The following is a 17,788-nucleotide window of genomic DNA, read 5'->3' as shown; positions in this document are numbered from 1 at the left end:
CATCCCCTGGGCTCAGCTTCCCCAGCTAGCCTGTGCCTTTCCCCCTGCAAGCAGCCCCTATACCCAGGCTCCCTATGCTTCCCCCCAGCATCTTCCCGGGGCCCCCCCACATTAGATCTCCCCAGATGCCTGACTCCCATCTCCTCTCCATCCTCCCCTGGTCCCCCTCTCCAGGTCTCTGCTCGCCTCCAGCACTAGGACAGCTCCAGCCCCCCGGAACAATGGGCCTCACCTTAGGGTTCGTCGCCAAATTCCCCATCCCAGTGCCAGCTGGGGAGGGGAGGAGGGGAGGGAGGACCGTTATCCCGGGTACCAGCTGGCTGCTGCTCCTGGGGGGCCGGGGAGGGAGGAGGAGGAAGGCGTGGCTGCTGCTGCCGGCGCCTGCGTCCCTCTCTGGGGTGGGGAATTTGTCCCCCACCCCTGAGACTGACATCACCGCTGCTGGGGGACCGGGGGTGGCAGTGGGGAAGGGGTGGGCAGGGGGGAAGGTTTTTGTTGAGCAGAGCTGGCCTGGGGAGCAGGGAGAGAGAGCTCCAGGACCAGGTGACCGGGAAGGCAGGAAGGCAGACATCCCCAGCACCCCAGGACCCCAGGACCAAGCCCTGGGGAGGGACCAGAGGGGGTCCAGGACCCTGCCGCCATCAGAGAGAGACAGAGAGAGCAACTGGCATCTTCACGCCCAGCAAGAGGACCAGCCACAGGGGAGGTGCCAACGCCAACACCACCTGCCCAGGAGTGCCCCCCAGAAGCCTTCCCTGACCCCCTGGGCCTCCTCCATCATCCTCACCCCTTCCCACCCCCACCCACCCCATCACCCTATCATCAACCTCTCCTCCAGCTCTCTCTGCTCAGCACCCCGAGATCCTGCTACCTGCCATCTAACTAGCCCCCCCAGGTCTGGCCACACTGGCCCCCCAGCTGGGAGACCTCCCAGTCTTCTCCCCCTTCGAGGGACACTGTGGCTTGGGCAATGTCCCCTGGTGGCATGGCCCCGTCCGCCTAGATCCCTGACCCCGGCCCCCACCCCCCTTTCTCCCCAACCCTTTGCCTTCTTTGTGTGCTGGCACCCCTCCGCTGAGTGCTGGGATTGGGGGTGACGGAGGCAGAGCCAGCCTAGGCTGGGCCCCCCCCAGCCCCCTTTCCACTCGCCTCCTGGCCTGCAAGTCTGTCCCCTTCCCCTCGGCCCCTCCTCCTGGGCCGCCTCGATGAAGGAGCCGGATGCCATCAAGCTGTTTGTGGGACAGATCCCCCGACATCTGGAAGAGAAGGACCTGAAACCCATCTTCGAGCAGTTCGGCCGCATCTTCGAGCTGAGTGTCATTAAAGACAAGTACACGGGTTTGCACAAGGGTGAGGGGCCCGGCCTGGCCGGAGTTGGGGGGCAGCAAGGGGCGGTGGGGCTGAGGGTGGGGGACACAGAGGGGGACACAGCTAGCCAGTGGTCTGGGTCTGGGGGAGAACCCTCTAGGCTGGCATAGGGTGCCCCAGGCAGAAAGAGAGCTAGAGACAAGGGGATTTTGGGGGGCAAGAGTGGGTGGGTGCCAAGAGGTGGAGGTGGGGTTGCCAGAGATAAGGGAAAAGTGAGGGGAGGCCAGAGGAAGCCAGATGGCTGGCCCCCAGATAAGAGGCCCGCCAGGTGTTTTTGTGTGTACACAGGAGTCTCCGTGCCTCGGGTGCCATGGGGATGGATGGCAGGCTGGCCGGAGTTGGGGCAAAAAGTCGGGGTTCGCCCTGGCAAGAGTGGCCTTGACTGGACAGAAAGGGGATCCCCGGGACAAGTGGGATTCCTGAAGGTGTAGGAAGCAGAGAAGTTGCCTCTGGGCCTCTTTCTGAGGACTGAAGCTAGCTCAGTTAGGCTGGTCAGCACTTGGGGAGCTCCAGGGCTCCCCCACATTGGCCCTTGGGCTTCTGCCTTTTCGTCCTCTTTCTCTCTGAGTAGGGAAAAGACTAGAAAATAGAACAACCGGGCAAGGAAGAAAAGGGGTGTTCATGACCAAAATGGTGGAGGAACCGCCCCACACCCACACTTACCGCCCTCTCCTCCAACCTCCACAGCCCACACCATGTCCCCCTCTACTTATCCCAAGATCTTGGGGGGGGGGCATATGCTCCCACTTCCCCAGGCAGGAGCAAAACCCCAGTGCTCTGTCCTGTCCTCAGTGTTTTGGGGCCGCTCAGAGAGGACCCCAGGATTTACCCCACCCGTGTCTGTACCCCGGCCCCCTCAGGATGTGCCTTCCTGACCTACTGTGCCCGCGATTCAGCCCTGAAGGCCCAGAGTGCCCTACACGAACAGAAGACGCTTCCAGGGGTGAGTGCCCAAGCCAGGCCTGCTCTGGGCTGGCCGCCTCCCCCACGCAGCCCGTCTTGCTTTCTCTTCCTTCTCCTCCTTGGGAAGGCCTCTGGCCGTCGAGCTGCTCTGCTCTCTGACATGCCTGCCATGCCTTACCTTCCTTCTCCCCAGGAGCACTGAAGGCAGAGTCCAGCTAGAAAGGCCCAGGGCATGGAAGTGGAGACTTGTGCTGGGACATAAAGTGGGTGGGGCACTCGGACCCTCTTTTAGGGAATGGCTGGAAGGTGCCCCTTGGACTAGCATTGTAATGGGGTCTGTTTGATTTTTTGTTTGTTTGTTTTGGTTTTTGGGCCACACCCGGTGACGCTCAAGGGTTCCTCCTGGTTATGCGCTCAGAAATCGCTCCTGGCTTGGGGGACCATATGGGATGCTGGGGATCGAACCCAGGTTCGTCCTAAGCTAGCACGTGCAAGGGAGATGCCTTACCTCTTGTGCCACCCCTCTGGCCCCAGGGTTTGTTTCTGAACAGTCTCGTGTCTCCTGGGCGAGCGGGAGCAAGGCTGTGGAGCATCAGAGGGGTGCAGGGCCTAGGCCGGGGATAAGGACTGGCTCCCTCAGCACCTCATGCAGAGAATCTCTGTCCCTCCTGCGAGACAGATCTCTTTGTCTCTTCCCACACAGTGTCCCTGGCCCAGGCAGGAGGCAGATTTTCAACCTGCTCCTTGAACCCACAAACTAAGAGGGAGGAAGTGAATTATCTTCTGCTTCCCACCTGTTCTGCTGCTCCTCTCATATCACAGAGCCCAAGAAAGCTTTCCTGAGGGACACCCCTTCCGGCTTCCACAAACTCAGAGTGTTCCAAAATACCCTGAAACAGAGCAGCAGCCCTGGCTGCCCCCACTTCTCCCAGGAAGTGGAGAAAAAGAGACAAAACATGGAGGAAAAGGCTAGAGAGGGCTAGAGAGGACAGCAGGAAAGGCACTTACCTTGCATGAAGCTGACCCAGGTTCAGTTCCCAGCACCCTCATATGGTCCTCTGAGCCTGCCAGGAGTTACCCCAAAGAACTTCCCCAAAAAGAAAAGAAAAATAGAATATAGGGTCAGAAAGATAGCACAGCGGTAGGGCGTTTGCCTTGCACGTGACTGACCTAGGATGGACCATGGTTCGATTCCCCGGTGTCCCATATGGCCCCCCAAACCAGGAGCAATTTCTGAGCTCAGAGCTAGGAGTAACCCCTGAGCATCACCGGGTGTGGGACCCCCCCCTAAAAAAAAAGGAAAACAGAATATAATAAAACAAGAGGTAAGGGACAGGAAAATTTGAACTGTTCTAATCACCTCCCACTTGACACCATCCAGAGGTCGGTGAACCCCAAGTTATGGTAAGAAGTCAAAGCAGCTGCCTTATACCCCCTGCACCTCCAGGAGCCCCCCTGGCCAGTCACTGCTTCAAATAACAGTCCACATGTGTGTGAGCAGGCAGGGAATTCCTCTGGTGCTATTTTTGTTGTTGTTGTTGTTGTTGTTTTAGGGTCACACTTGGCATTGCTCAGGCATCAGTCCTGTTTCTTCACTCCAAAATACTCCTGGCAGGGGCCAGAGCGGTGGCGCAGTTGTAGGGTGTTTACCTTGCATCCATGCTAACCTAGAAGGGATCTGGGTTCGATCCCCGGCATCCCATATGGACCCCCAAGCTAGGAGTGATTTCTGAGCACAAAGCCAGGAGTAACCCCTGAACGTCACTGGGTGTGGCCTCCCAGAAAAACAAAGTAAAACAAAACAATTACTCCAGGCATGCACTGGGACCACATGTGATGCCGGAGATCGAATCTGGGTTGGCTGCATGCGAGGCAAGCGCCCTACCTGCAGTGTTATTGCTCCAGCCCTTCTCCTGGTACTCTTGTACTCTGTCACCTCCCCATGCAGCTTGCTTTCTCTTCCCTTTTCTACACACAGGATATTCCCAAACTTACTGCTTCCTGTCATTGCTGCATCTGTCTGGCCCCCCTTTGGCTCTCTGAGAGGCTGAGACAACATGGGGAGAGGGGAAAGAAAAGGGGAGAGGGCAAGAGACTGGATGGGGCAGGGGTCATAGAGATGAGTCCTTGGACTGGCAGTGCCACCTGCTGCCTGGTGGAGAGAGGTTGCTCAGGACTCAGGGAGCGGCCTCCCTCCCCTGCTTCTAGGAAGTGAGGTTCAGTGATTCAGTGATTCAATGATTTCCTGGCCCTGGGGCAGGAGCAATAGTACAGTGGAGAGGGAACTTGCATCACACACGGCTGGCCTGGATTTGATCCCTCTCTGGCATCCCAAGATTCCCTGAGCAACCCCCAGGTGTGATTCCTGAGTGCAGAGCCAGGAGTAACCCCTGGGGATCACCTGGTGTGGCCCAATAAACAAACAAAAAATGTTCCTGGCTCTGCCCCCAATTCTTCATGGCCCTGTCCTTGCACGTTGGCCTTTGCCCCAAGATACAGAGAAGCCTTTTGGAACTAAGGGGTATTTCTATACTCGTGGGGGCTCTTGGGACTGAGAGAGAGCTGGGGAGTTGACCGGAGCAGAGAGGGGGGAGCTCAGCCAATTCCTTGCTCTGCAGCTCTGTTCTCTTGTCACCCATCTGGCAGCGTGTTTGCCCTCAGTCACGTGTGTCCGTGTGTGGGCCCATGTGTTCCTTCTGTGTGTGACGTAACGTGCCAGCTCAGTGGGAAATGCTTCCTCCTGCCAGTCCTCAGGCCTTCCTCCTGAAGGCTTGCGTTTATTTTTGTTTATTTGTTTGTTTGTTTGTTTGGGGGCTCCATCATCAGTGCTCAGGGCTTACTCTTGCCTCTGTGCTCAGGGCTCACTCCTGGTGGGCCTAGATGGTGTTGGGGATAGAATTCTAGAATTTGGGGCAGCTGAGTGCAAGGCCAACCGTTTCACCCCTATACTGTTTATTTATCAACCCACTAGAGGCTCATTTGCAAGGAAGGGAATTGAACCCTCTCTTTCCCCCACCCCATCTTGGCCAGTCACCATGTTGGTTGTGATGGTTGTGGTGGCGTTTGGGGTTGTAGGCAGAAAGAATGGGGGCTGGCTTCTGGCTGTGCAGTCTGTTTCCTTCCTGGCCTGAGTTTCCAGGTGTAGTGTGGCCACTCGGTTTCAGGTCCCCAAATGCCTCCTGTGATCTGTGATGAATCCAGGGTGTGATTTCTCAGAGGAAAGATGGCCTCCGAGTCAGCTGGTTGGGTGGGTTGGGTGGGTTCTGGCCCCGGGGGAAGAACTTGTGTGTGGTCTGGGATGCGAGATCCAATCTTGTCACCACCTCCCTCTGTCCCCCAGAGGGTGAGATTTGGGGGGAAGGATGAGCTTTTCAAGGAAGGGTTTTCCAAGAGACAGTCCTGGGGTTGTGGGGTGGGGTACACTCATTCTTGGTTGTAGTATAAATACTCCCCTTCTTTGGGAGGCCCTGGGGAAGGCTTATCACTTGTGGGTTGGTCTGCTGTAGCCAGGGCAGAGGCACCGGAGGTGGTTGCCAGGTAAACAGGGCCCAGATGCACTCATGGGAAGGGGCAGGTGTGCCCAGGTTTGCTAACAAAGCCTGAGATCCCCACAGGAAGTCCCGGCTGAGGAAAGGAGGGGGGAGGCTGGAAATGGGGTGCTGAGGTCATCGGGGAGGGAGGCTCTGCGAAGGGATGCCATGGGGCACCTGCCACCAGCTCGGTCTGCGCTGTGGCCCCGTCGCCATTGTCATTTGTGCAAATTTGTACCAGCTGCGGTATTTACTGAAGAGCTATTTTGGGGCTCGGAAGAAGAGGGAGGGAAGAGCCGAGCGTGCTTTCTCCCCGGGTCCCAGGTTCCCCATCCCAGCTAGAATAGCAAATCCCCCAGAGGGCCATTGGGAAGCAGTTATTGCCAAGTGGAGAATTCCCTGACAGCGTGGGTTCTGTTCCACTCCTAGGTGAGTGTAGGCTGGTTGTTGAGGTGACTATGGGGGACCCTCTCCTACTTGGCTGCTGGAGGACCAACTGGAAAGGAAGGTGAAAGGCCGAGGCCTGAGTCTGAGATCCCTTCCTTCTCTGCCACAGACACAGTCTGACATGTTCACACACACACACACACACACACACACACACACACACACATAGCCACACACACTTTCTCACGTACCACGCCTGTAGCCACCCACACCTCCTCTCATGTATGCTCTCCTACACCCATTTTCTCATACACACAACCACAAACTCTCTCATAACACACTCACACACGCCCTCACATACGATCATGTATACTCACGCACTCATATTCTCACATATACATGTATGTGCTTAAATGCATTCTCACACACACACCCGCGTGCGCGCATGGAGACTCACAATCAAACACACACAGTCCCCAGGAGAGCCTCTGGGGAGATCATCTCAGATTGGGCAGATTAGCTGGCAGGATTTGTGTGCTGCTGGCCCTTCCTCCCATCCAGATCTGGGGTGACTGAAGGGGGAATAGTGTGATCTGCATATCTGTGCGCTGATGTTGACACAAGATCTCCAGAAGCTTTCATACCAGAATTCTGAACAATTTCTCCGCCCCTATGTGCCCGTTCGACAGACCAGGAAGTGGAGGCTGGCAGGGAGAAGTGACTTGTCCAAGACCACTGGTTGGGGCATGTCCAGCTCTTGCCAGGTCTCCTGCCTCTCTCCTCCCTCCCTTCCTTCCTCCCTCCCTCCCTCACTTCCTTCCTTCCTCCTTTTCTTTCCTCCTCCCTCCCTCCCTTCCTTCTTTCCTTCCTTCCTTCCTAGCTTCCTTCCTCCTTTCCTCCCTCCCTTCCTTCTTTCCTTCCTTCCCTATTCCCTCCCTCCCTCCCTTCCTTCTTCCCTCTCTCCCTCCCTCCTTCCTTCCTTCCTTCCTCCCTTCCTTCCTTGCTCCCTTCCTCCTTTCCTCCCTCCCTTCCTTCCTTCCTCCCTTCCTTCCTTGCTCCCTTCCTCCTTTCCTCCCTCCCTTCCTTCCTCCCTCCTTCCTTCCCTTCCTTCCTTCCTCCCTCCTTTCCTTTCTTCCTTCTTTCCTTCCTCCCTTCCTTCCCTCCTTCATTCCTTGCTTCCTTCCTTTCTCCCTCCTTTCCTTCCTTCCTTCCTTCCCTCCCTCCTTTGTTCCTCCCTTCCTTCCTCCCTCCTTCCCCCTTCCTTCCTTCCTTCCTTCCCCCCTTCCTTCCTTCCCCCCTTCCTTCCTTCCCCCCCTTCCTTCCTTCCTTCCTTCCTTCCTCCCTCCCTCCCTTCCTTCCTTCCTTCCTTCCTTCCTTCCTTCCTTTCTTCCTTCCTTCCTTCCTCCCTTCCTTCCCTCCTTCCTACCTTGCTTCCTTCCTTCCTCCCTCCTTCCCTTTTCTCCTTCCTCCCTCCCTCCCTCCCTCCCTCCCTCCCTCCCTCCCTCCCTCCCTCCCTCCCTCCCTCCCTTCCTTCCTTCCTTCCTTCCTTCCTTCCTTCCTTCCTTCCTTCCTTCCTTCCTTCCTTCCTTCCTTCCTTCCTTCCTTCCTTCCTTCCTTCCTTCCTTCCTTCCTTCCTTCGCTGCTCTTCCCTACAATGCCCAATGATTTCTTGGATTGGTTTTTCGGTCACCGTGTGGTGGGGGACCCTCATGTCATGCTTGGCACCCAAATCCTAGCAACAGCAAACTGTTTGGGACTTCGAGTACCAAGGTCCCCCAAACCCCTTCGCCGTTGCTAAGCTGCTCCCTACCTAGTGAAGGAGACAAACCTGCAGGCAGGGGGGGGGGGGTGAGCCTGGGCCCCTCAACAGCTGTGATCTAGACCACCTTTGCACCGCAGGGAACAAAAGAGTCCCCCCCAGAAGGCAGGGTTGGCAAGGCCTGGGGGATACCCCCTTCAGGGTGGTCCAGGGGGGGACCCCTGGGACCAGAGGCAGCAAGCGGGGCTGGGTGGGGGGCTCCTGCCTGCAGGACTTGCTTCCTTCCCTCTGGCCCCTCCCCCAGCCCAGCCCCCCCACCCCATTCCCACCCCTCCGGCCCAGTGACGTCACACGGTCGCCAGGGCGACGGGGACGGATAAATCAGGCTGAGTGGGCGGTTGCCATGGCAGGCATTCTCCCGTTGCTATGGAGACGGGCATCTGCTCCCTTTGTGCTGCCCAAGAGCCTTGCCCGGGGTCAAGGGGTAGGCAGGAAAGGCAGACAGAGGCCCAGGGGTCAGCAGGGAGCCGGGCCTGGTGCCAGGTCACCTCCAGTCCAGAACCTTCCTCTGGGTGTCTTCATGGGGGTGTCTCCCGCCCCTGCTGCTCTCCCACTTGGTGGCATCCAGGCAGCGGGTCTGGAATGGCTCCGGGTTCTGGACAGTGAGAGAGAGAGAGAGACAGAGAGACAGACACAGAGAGAGACACAGAGAGAGACAGAGTGGAAAGAGACAGAGAAAGACAGGAAAGAGAAGAGAGAGGAGACAGAGACAGACAGAGAGGAGAGGAAAAGAGAGAGAGAGAAACAGAAAGACAGAGATAGAAAGGAGAAGAGATAGAGACAGAGACAGGAGACAGAGAGGAGAGGAAGAGAGAGAACAGAGACAGAGAGAGGGAGAGACAGAGAGACAAAGACAGAGAGAGAGACAGACAGACAGACAGAAAGGAGAGGAGAGAGACAGAAACAGAGGAGACAGAGAGACAGAGAGGAGAGGAAGAGAGAGACAGACAGAGATAGAAAGACAGAGAGAGAGACAGACAGACAGACAGAAAGGAGAGGAGAGAGACAGAAACAGAGGAGACAGAGAGACAGAGAGGAGAGGAAGAGAGAGACAGAGACAGAGAAACAGAGAAGAGAGAAAGAGGGAGAGAGAGAGAATAACAGCTGCCCCCGGCTCAGGCATCCATTCCCCTTCCAAACACAGCTGAGCCCATGAGTTCCCCTTTTTCTCCACCACCACCCCTAGCCCTTGCCAGTCAGTGAAGATGGGAGGCTCACCCTTTCCCGCCCCCTAGGGCTCAGAAGACCAACTGCCTTCCCTTCTTTCCTATAGATGAACAGGCCTATCCAGGTCAAGCCAGCCGACAGCGAGAGCCGAGGAGGTAAGTTCTGCTTCTGTGCCCGTGGGCTTGGCCTTCACCCCAATCGGAAGTTTGCGGGGGACCCCAGGGGAGGGTTCCCAGAAGAAGTGGGCCTAGGGCTCTGCACCACCAGCAAAGAGAAGACAAGAAGGGGGCCGGAGAGATAGCACATCGGTAAGGCGTTTGCCTTGCACGCAGCCGACCCTGGACAGACCAGAGCCAGGAGTAACCCCTGAGCACTGCTGGGTGTGACCCCCCAAAAAATAATAAGTGCCTTTTCTTGATCCTTGGAGCCCTGATGTAGCTGGACCCCACCCTCCAGAACCTCAGGCCCTCAGGTTGCTAAGAGCGTGGGTCCACCCAGGGAAAAACAAGGGTGACAGATCAAGCCGAGGGGACAACGGGGGGGGCCCTGAGCAGACCCCTCACCTGGTGCCCTCCCTCCTAGAAGACCGGAAGCTCTTTGTGGGGATGCTCGGAAAGCAGCAGACAGATGAGGATGTGAGGAAGATGTTTGAGCCTTTTGGGACCATAGACGAATGCACTGTGCTTCGGGGGCCCGACGGCACCAGCAAAGGTAGCCCCGTCTCCTTCCTGCCCACTCGGCCCTCCTGGCCAGCTTTCTTGGGGGGCTCATAGCCACTCACCTCGCCTTCTCTCTCCAGGCTGCGCCTTCGTGAAATTCCAGACCCATGCAGAGGCCCAGGCGGCCATCCACACGCTGCATAGCAGTCGGACACTCCCGGTGAGCCCCCGAACCATCCCGGTCCAGTAAACCCTACCTGGGGGGGCGGTGGTACTCCATCCCAGTGCGCAGGGCCACTGCCAGAGTAGCCCAGGCCTAGTAGATTCTTTTTTTGTTGTTTGTTTGTTTTTGGGCCACACCCGGCAGTGCTCAGGGGTTACTCCTGGCTGTCTGCTCAGAAATAGCTCCTGGCAGGCACTGGGGACGACCATATGGGACACCGGGATTCGAACCAACCACCTTTGGTTCGGATCGGCTGCTTGCACGGCAAATGCCGCTGTGCTATCTCTCTGGGCCCAGATTCTAACTTTTGAGCACTCTCTTTATCCCAATTCTTTGAGTCTTCCAGAAAGCCAGAACCCACCAGGAGTCACCTTCCCAGATCAAATAAGTGACAGTTGCCCCATGCCCTCGCCGTCCACTCCCCCTTTTCTGCCTGCTCTTCACCCCCCATGGCATCAGGACACAAGTTGGCAAGGGGCAGGCTTCACCCAGAAGGCTTGCAGCCTATGCTAAGTCTGAGGAGTTCTACTTGATGCAGTTCCTATGAGGCAGAGCTGTAGGAGGGGGATCCCCTGATAGGGGCCTGGATAGAGCTGGTTCTAGAAGGTTCCACAACAAGCGGAGAATAGAACTCTTGATGCCAGGACTCCATCATCTAGCCCTAGAGAACTTCCAATGTGATCGCAGTTCCACCGAGGCCAACACTCTTTGAGGCTTTCCCCTTTGTGCTTCTGGGCACACAACTGAGGCAGAGAGACGGGGTGCTGTCGCACAAACACCCAGCCTGAGGTGGAAGTTTCCAGAAGCTCTGAATTCTCAGGAAGCCAGCGGTGTTTCGCATCTGTAGGGTCTTTCCCTGCACCCCGAATCCCTTCCTCTCTCCCGTAGCCCCATTCCCAGCAATACCCTGCAAGGGAAAGTGGAGGGAAAGCAAAGCTTGTTATGACCTGATATAGTCATGTTGCTTCCCTCAAAAGGCCAATCCAGGAGGTCAGGACTTGGGGTACTATGAGGGAAGGTCTTTTCCTGTCCTTCTTACCTCTTTCGGGGGTCTGTGACCAGGGGGCGTCATCCAGCTTGGTGGTCAAGTTCGCAGACACGGAGAAGGAGCGAGGGCTGCGACGGATGCAGCAAGTGGCAACACAGTTGGGCATGTTCAGCCCCATTGCCCTCCACTTCGGAGCCTACAGTGCTTACACCCAGGCTGTGAGCAGCACCCAGCACCCGTTTCTACTCGCTTCCACCCTCCACACCCAGCCCTGCTCCCCCATATGCTGGGCCCTTCTCCCCAATGCCCCATGCTGTCCCTTCATGCATAGTGCCACTTCTTTCCTGCCTGGCCCTCTTCCTCCATGCTTGGCCTCATGCTAGCACCCATATTCAGCCCCCTCCAGCCTCCATGCCTGAACCCCCATGCCTAACCCTTCCCCCCATACCTGGCCCCCTCATCTCTCCTCAGCTGATGCAGCAACAGGCGGCCCTGGTGGCAGCCCACAGTGCCTACCTCAGCCCTATGGCCGCCATGGCTGCTGTACAAATGCAGCATATGGCCGCCATCAATGCCAATGGCCTCATAGCCACACCTATCACCCCATCCTCAGGTGAGAAGGTGGGTTGGATTGTAGGGGGGACAGAAGGGCCCAGGGGAGTCTGGCAGGGCTCAATCTCCTGCCCTCTGCCCTCATCCCCGCTGACTTGTCTGTGTGTGTCTGTATTTGTTTCACTGCGTTGTTGCCTTTTTGGTGTTCTGGCCCAGGAACCAGCACGCCTCCTGCCATCGCTGCCACGCCCGTCTCTGCCATCCCCGCTGCCCTGGGTGTCAACGGTTATAGCCCGGTGCCCACACAGCCCACTGGGCAGCCTGCCCCGGATGCTCTGTACCCCAATGGAGTGCACCCCTATCCAGGTGGGGTTCTCAACTCTTTGCGTCCTTCTCATCCCTAGTCTTGCCATCAGCTTGGGACTGCTTTTATTTTTTTTTAACTTTTATTTATTGATTGGTTGGTTTGGGGGCCACACCCAGTGGCGTTCAGGGGTTACTCCTGGCTCTGCTCTCAGAAATAGCCCGTGGCAGGCTGGGGGACCATATGGGGTGCTTGGAATTGAATTGGGTACTTCCCGGGTTGGCCGTATGCAAGGCAAACACCCTACCACTGTGCTATATCTCTGGCCCCTTGGGATTGCTTTTTGCCCAACCAGGGCTGCCAAAACCTGTCCTGAGGGCCCCCCAGATCCAGTCCCCCCCCCCATCAGCCCTGCTTTGTATTGCCACCTACTTGGTGGCACCCTGGTCTGGCTCACATTTACCCCCACTCTCCCTGCTTTTCCCAGCCCAGAGCCCTGCAGCCCCAATGGACCCCCTTCAGCAGGCTTATGCCGGGATGCAACACTATACAGGTAGGGGGTCCCGGACTTAGCCCTGTGCACCCCTCAGCCTGACCTGTGCAAGGCGGAGCAGAGATGGCACGGAAGACCCAGAGTTGCTCTCTCTTCTCCCCATCCCAGCAGCGTACCCGGCTGCCTACAGCCTGGTGGCCCCCGCGTTCCCACAGCCTCCTCCGGCCCTGGTGGCCCAGCAGCCACCGCCCCCACCCCCCCAGCAGCAGCCACAACAACAGCCACAGCAGCAGCAACGGGAAGGTGCTCCTGGGGTCCCCTCTCCCCATCCCTGGGTTCGAGCCCTGGCCTGGCCTGCCATGTGGGATGGTGGCTGCCTGCAGAAGAATGGAGGGTTGGGGTCCTCCCAGAGCTGGGGCCCCCAGTAGGCATTAGCTCCTGGCCCTGATCTCCCTCCTGTGTCCTGTGCCCCAGGCCCCGACGGCTGCAACATCTTCATCTACCACCTGCCCCAGGAGTTCACAGACTCTGAGATCCTGCAGATGTTCGTCCCCTTTGGCCACGTCATCTCAGCCAAAGTGTTTGTGGATAGGGCCACCAATCAGAGCAAGTGTTTTGGTAAGGACACAATGACAATACAAGTGACCTAATTGTATTTCCTACTATTTTGGGGGGGGGGGTAGGTGACACCTGGCAGCACTCAGGGGTCACTCCTGGCTCTGCACTCAGAATCCGCCCCTGGTAGGCTGGGGGGACCCTATGGGATGCCGGGATTCAAACCACCGTCCTCCTGCATGCAAGGCAAATGCCTGACCTCCATGCTATCTCTCCAGCCCCGTGCCTTCAAGTCTTTGAAGATGATAAAAGGGGATGTTTGTATCCTGCCTACCTCAGATGGAAGCACTTATATACTCAAGATATCTCTCTCTATATATATGTATATATTTATATGTTTATTTATGTATATTTATATGTAAATATATCTTACACACATTCTTTTCTCTCTCCTTCCCTTATCCCCTCCCTCCTTCGCTCTCTCTCTTTCCTCTTTTCCTTTTCCTTTGTTTGGGCCAGGGCACACCCAGCATTGCCTAGGGTTTCTGACTACACTCAGGGATCACCACTGGTGGGGCTCAAAAGACATATGGGGTGCTGGGGATAGAACCCAGGTTGACTGTGTGCAAGACAAATGCTCTATCTACTGTACTCTGGCCCTCTTTTCTTCTCTTTTGTCTCCCTTTCTTTCTTCCTTCCTTCCTTTCCTTCCTTTCTTCCTCCCTCCTTCCTTCTTTTCCTTCCCTCCTTTTCCTTCCTTCCTTTTTCTTCCTTCCTTCTTTCCCTCCTCCTTTCTTTCCTTTCCTTCTTCCTTCTTTTCCTCCTTCCTTTCCCTTCTTCCTTCCTTCCTTCCTTCCTTCCTTCCTTCCTTCCTTCCTTCCTTCCTTCCTTCCTTCCTTCCTTCCTTCCTCCCTCCCTTCTTCTTTTCTCCCTCCTGCCTTCTTTCACTCCTCCCCCCCTCCATTACTCTATTTCTCTTCCACATTCATAAATGCTCAAAGCTTATTCCTGGCTCTGTGCTCAGGCAAGGCCTATACGTGGTGTTAGGAATCAACCCTAGATTGGCTGTGTGCGAGGCCAGTGTCCTGCTTGCTGTCAACTGTTCCAGCCCCTCCAAATAGCGTTTTCAAGAAGCATGTTCCGAGCTGTCCTGGACTGTCCTTCCAAACTGCTGGAAATAGTAGCCTAGACTGGATGATGGGTTGGACTCAGTTTATTGGCCCAATCAGTCATCCACCATTTGGGACCGAAGGCCCGGGAGGCTTGCAGGGTCCTGGGAGACAGTTGGGTGATGCCACATGCCAAAGAGCAGGCCCTCGCCAGGCCTAGATGCACCGGGATTGAGCTGACCTGGGTCTCGTCCCCCTCTCTCTTCAGGCTTTGTGAGTTTTGACAATCCAGCTAGTGCCCAAGCTGCCATCCAGGCCATGAACGGCTTCCAGATTGGCATGAAGCGTCTCAAAGTCCAGCTAAAGCGGCCGAAGGATGCCAACAGGCCCTACTGAGGGTCCCCAGGTGGGTCGCACTCCAGCCCTACGCCCTACAACCTTAGCCGGGGCTTCCCTGCACAGCCCTCCCTCTCTTTTCCCTGCTTAGTGTTCCTTAGCTATAACCAGCCAACTCTCTGTCTCCAGATCTGTCAACCAGATCTGTGTCACTATGACACATTCATATCCCCTTACATATCCTCTCAAACACATTCTCTCACGCACTCTCCCATATAACTTCCATATATGCTCACACTTTCTCACACTCATACTTCCATATACTCTTACACACTCATAAGACATAAATTCTCACACGCATCCACTCATCTATACTCACAATTTGTCTCGCATCCTGTCTCTCACAAATACTTTCTCACATCTCTCTCTCTCTCTCTCTCTCTCACACACACACACACACACACACACACACACACACACACACATGCACACACACACACACACTTACAAAGCCAATTCTCAACCAGTACTGTGTCCACTCCTCAGACGTCCCTCATTCCTGCTCTGTCTGTCTGGCCAGTGTCTACGTCTTTTTCCAGTTTCTTACAGGTGGGAGTGGATGAAAGAAGAGTGTGGGGGATAGAGAGCTGGTTTAGGATGCTGGGGGATGAAGTATGGCAGGTTCCTAGTTCTGAAATGTGGCGACGATATTGGGTGACACCTAGGATATAGCCCAGATGCTGGTGTGGGGCTGGTGGGGACAAATGTTGGACACTGGGGGCCAGCTTTGGCTCAGGCAGAGGAGGCTGGAAGGCTGGTCTGCCTGCACCCATTAAAACTCCCAAGGGGCCAGAGAGATAGCATGGAGGTGGGGCGTTTGCCTTGTATGCAGAAGGATGGTGGTTCGAATCCCGGCATCCCATATGGTCCCCAGAGCCTGCCAGGAGTGATATCTGAGTGTAGAGTCAGGAGGAACCCCTGAGTGCTGAAAAACCAAAAAAAAGAAACCCCCCTGAACCACATGGCCACCCCTTTGCTCCTTATTTCTCAATCTATGAGCATTGATGACTTTTGTTGTCATTTCATTGCCCTTGAACCAAACACCTGAAAAGAATATAAACCAAGAACAATATCCACATTTCTATTTTGCTCCCTTTTCCCTCCAATCCCAGCTGTTGAACTCCCCCCATTATGGGGTCTCCCCAGTCCAGGTTCCATAATCATTGTTGGCTGAAGCTCCCATCCCATGTCCCCCGTAAGTTGCAGAGACCAAGCGTGTTGTCTCTGGAGCTGAGTGTTTGTCACCTGGGGAGGGATGCGACAGGTCATGGCCCCGGGCAGCTGGCCAGGATATGCTTGGTCCGAAGTGTTTGGGGACCCTGCTTTGTGTCTTGTGTGTCTCTTTTGCTCTCTGTCCTTGTCCCTAGAGAAAAAAGTGCATCAGAGAGGGTGGCTGCAGTCTGGTCCAGGCCACCCTTCCCTGGCTTTTGGGGGGGATATCTGCAATCTGGGACTCCTCATTGCCTGCCCATATAGCCACCTGCCCCTTCACTGTTAGTTCTCTCTCCCCCAGCTCTCTCAGAGGACCAGAGAATTTTATTTATTTTATTTTTATTTGGTTTTTGGGCCACATCTGGTGACACTCAGGGGTTACTCCTGGCTATGCGTTCAGAAATCACTCCTGGCTTGGGGGACCATATGGAACGCGGGGAATTGAACCCAGGTCTGTCCTGGGTCAGCCACGCGCAAGGCAAACGCCCTAACACTGTGCCACCACTCCACCCCATGACCAGGATTTTAGAGTTTGTTTTCCTGACAGCCATGATCCCACTGGACCAGACCTGGATCCTGCCCCGGTCTGTCCTCCATCCTGGCCTCTCTCCCAAGTACTCCTTTATCACCCCTGGCAGGTCAGGTCTGTGGTCCCTTAAAGCTGAGGTCTTCCTAACAACCCGTCTTTCTCAGGCTGCCTTGAATTTGCCTCCACTGTCGCGTCACCCAACATTGGCTTCACTCAACCCACATTTCTTCCTTCGTAGGCATGGAAGCACCAGAGAATGGGGCGTCTCACCCCTCTCCCCCTGGCTGGTTCCTGGCTGACCTCTCTGCACATCTGCCCTGGGCCTTGTTGGGGCTCTGGGGCCAAAGCTGCTTCCTGCCCCTGGGGACACAGGACACCGGCCACACCTACCACCTGCACCCCCTTTTGGCCTGTTTCTCCAGGCCCCCTTCTGGCCTTCCTGAGGACTCGCATGGAGACAAGCTTCGAGGCTTGAGGTGCTGCCTTCTGCTGGGGCTCTGTGAGAGCTTTGGTGCCCAGCACTTGTCCCTGTCCACTCCCCTCTCCCCCCCCTGTATGGGGGGCCTCCCTAAAACTCCCCACCCCATTTTCTCCCAGCCTCTCTCCCCTCTTTAGGGCTTCTTAGAAGCTGGCCCGCGTTCCCTGCACCCTCAGTTAGAGGTAGTTTTCCCCAATCCCTGGGCTCCCAGCCCGAACACTCACTGCCTCCCCCAAGGGCCCCCTCTATTGAGGGTGTGGGGAAGCCTGAGGGCCACAGAGACCCTCCTCCTTTCATGAGGAAATAACCTACCCGACCCCCCGAAAATGTTTACAGTCTCTGCTGGCCCCTCTGTAAATGCCGCCAGTACTGCTGGCCTGCCCGGACGCTCTTTCTGGGAGTTGGACAGTCTCCTTCGGAATTTTCTCTCAAGTTCTCCCTTTGCTTTGGGGTGTAATTGAGTCCATGGGGAGGTGGGAGGCAGGGAGGGCTGAAGGGGTTTATTATCTGATCATTTTCTTTAGGAAGAAGCTTTAGGGCAAAAAAATGGGGGGGTGGGAGTGGTGAGGGGAGATGGGGTCCGTTTCCGACGAGTCTCTCTGCTTAACTTATTTATTTATTGCATTTTACTTTCAAAGAGTTGGTCTTTTCTGTCTAAATAAAGAAAACAAAATAGTTTAAAGGCATCGCATATGAATCTTGAAAAGGGGGGGGAGCCAGAGAGATTGCACAGAGGTAGGGCATTTGCCTTGCACATAGCCAATCCAAGATGGGCAGACGGTGGTTCTAATCCCGGCATCCCACATGGTCCCCTGTGCCTGCCAGGAGTGATTTCTGGGCACAGACCCAGGAGTGATCCCTGAGCACTGCTGGGTGTAACCATAAACAAACAAACAAATGAATGAATAATAAATAATAGATAATTATTGAAGGTGGAAAGAAGAGGATGGGAGGCTGAAGCTAATACAAGCATATAGGGCATTTAGCTTGGATGTGGCTGACCCAGGTTTGATCCCCAGTATCCCATAAAGTCTCTGAGTAAATCCTCAGCTCAGGGCCAAAAGTAACCCCTGACCACTGTAGGGTGTGACCCCCAAACAAATAAAAAACCAAACA

The 17,788-nt window shown here is 55.8% G+C and overlaps 1 protein-coding gene across 3 annotated transcripts; it reads left to right on the top strand.

The window, feature by feature from the left end:
• Positions 1–744: 744 nt before the first annotated feature.
• CELF3 (CUGBP Elav-like family member 3) lies at positions 745–17,354 on the top strand. 3 transcript variants are annotated; one of them, XM_049765929.1, is made up of 13 exons: positions 745–1,350; positions 2,229–2,311; positions 9,281–9,329; positions 9,757–9,885; positions 9,974–10,053; positions 11,119–11,262; positions 11,516–11,657; positions 11,813–11,962; positions 12,388–12,453; positions 12,565–12,696; positions 12,868–13,011; positions 14,326–14,463; positions 16,433–17,354. In XM_049765929.1, the coding sequence occupies exons 1-12, from the start codon at positions 1,206–1,208 to the stop codon at positions 14,451–14,453; spliced, it is 1,392 nt and encodes a 463-aa protein (XP_049621886.1). In that variant the 5' UTR covers positions 745–1,205; the 3' UTR covers positions 14,454–14,463; positions 16,433–17,354. The 3 variants fall into 3 exon arrangements, with proteins under 3 accessions (XP_049621886.1, XP_049621885.1, XP_049621884.1); XM_049765928.1 differs by having other exon boundaries at positions 12,562–12,696; XM_049765927.1 differs by having other exon boundaries at positions 12,535–12,696.
• The last annotated feature ends 434 nt before the right edge of the window (positions 17,355–17,788 follow it).

Source organism: Suncus etruscus, chromosome 19 (assembly GCF_024139225.1).
Source record: "Suncus etruscus isolate mSunEtr1 chromosome 19, mSunEtr1.pri.cur, whole genome shotgun sequence".
Taxonomy (NCBI): Eukaryota; Metazoa; Chordata; class Mammalia; order Eulipotyphla; family Soricidae; genus Suncus; species Suncus etruscus.
The sequence above is the reverse complement of the archived record's forward strand: the minus strand, read 5'-3'. Positions and strand labels throughout refer to the sequence as shown.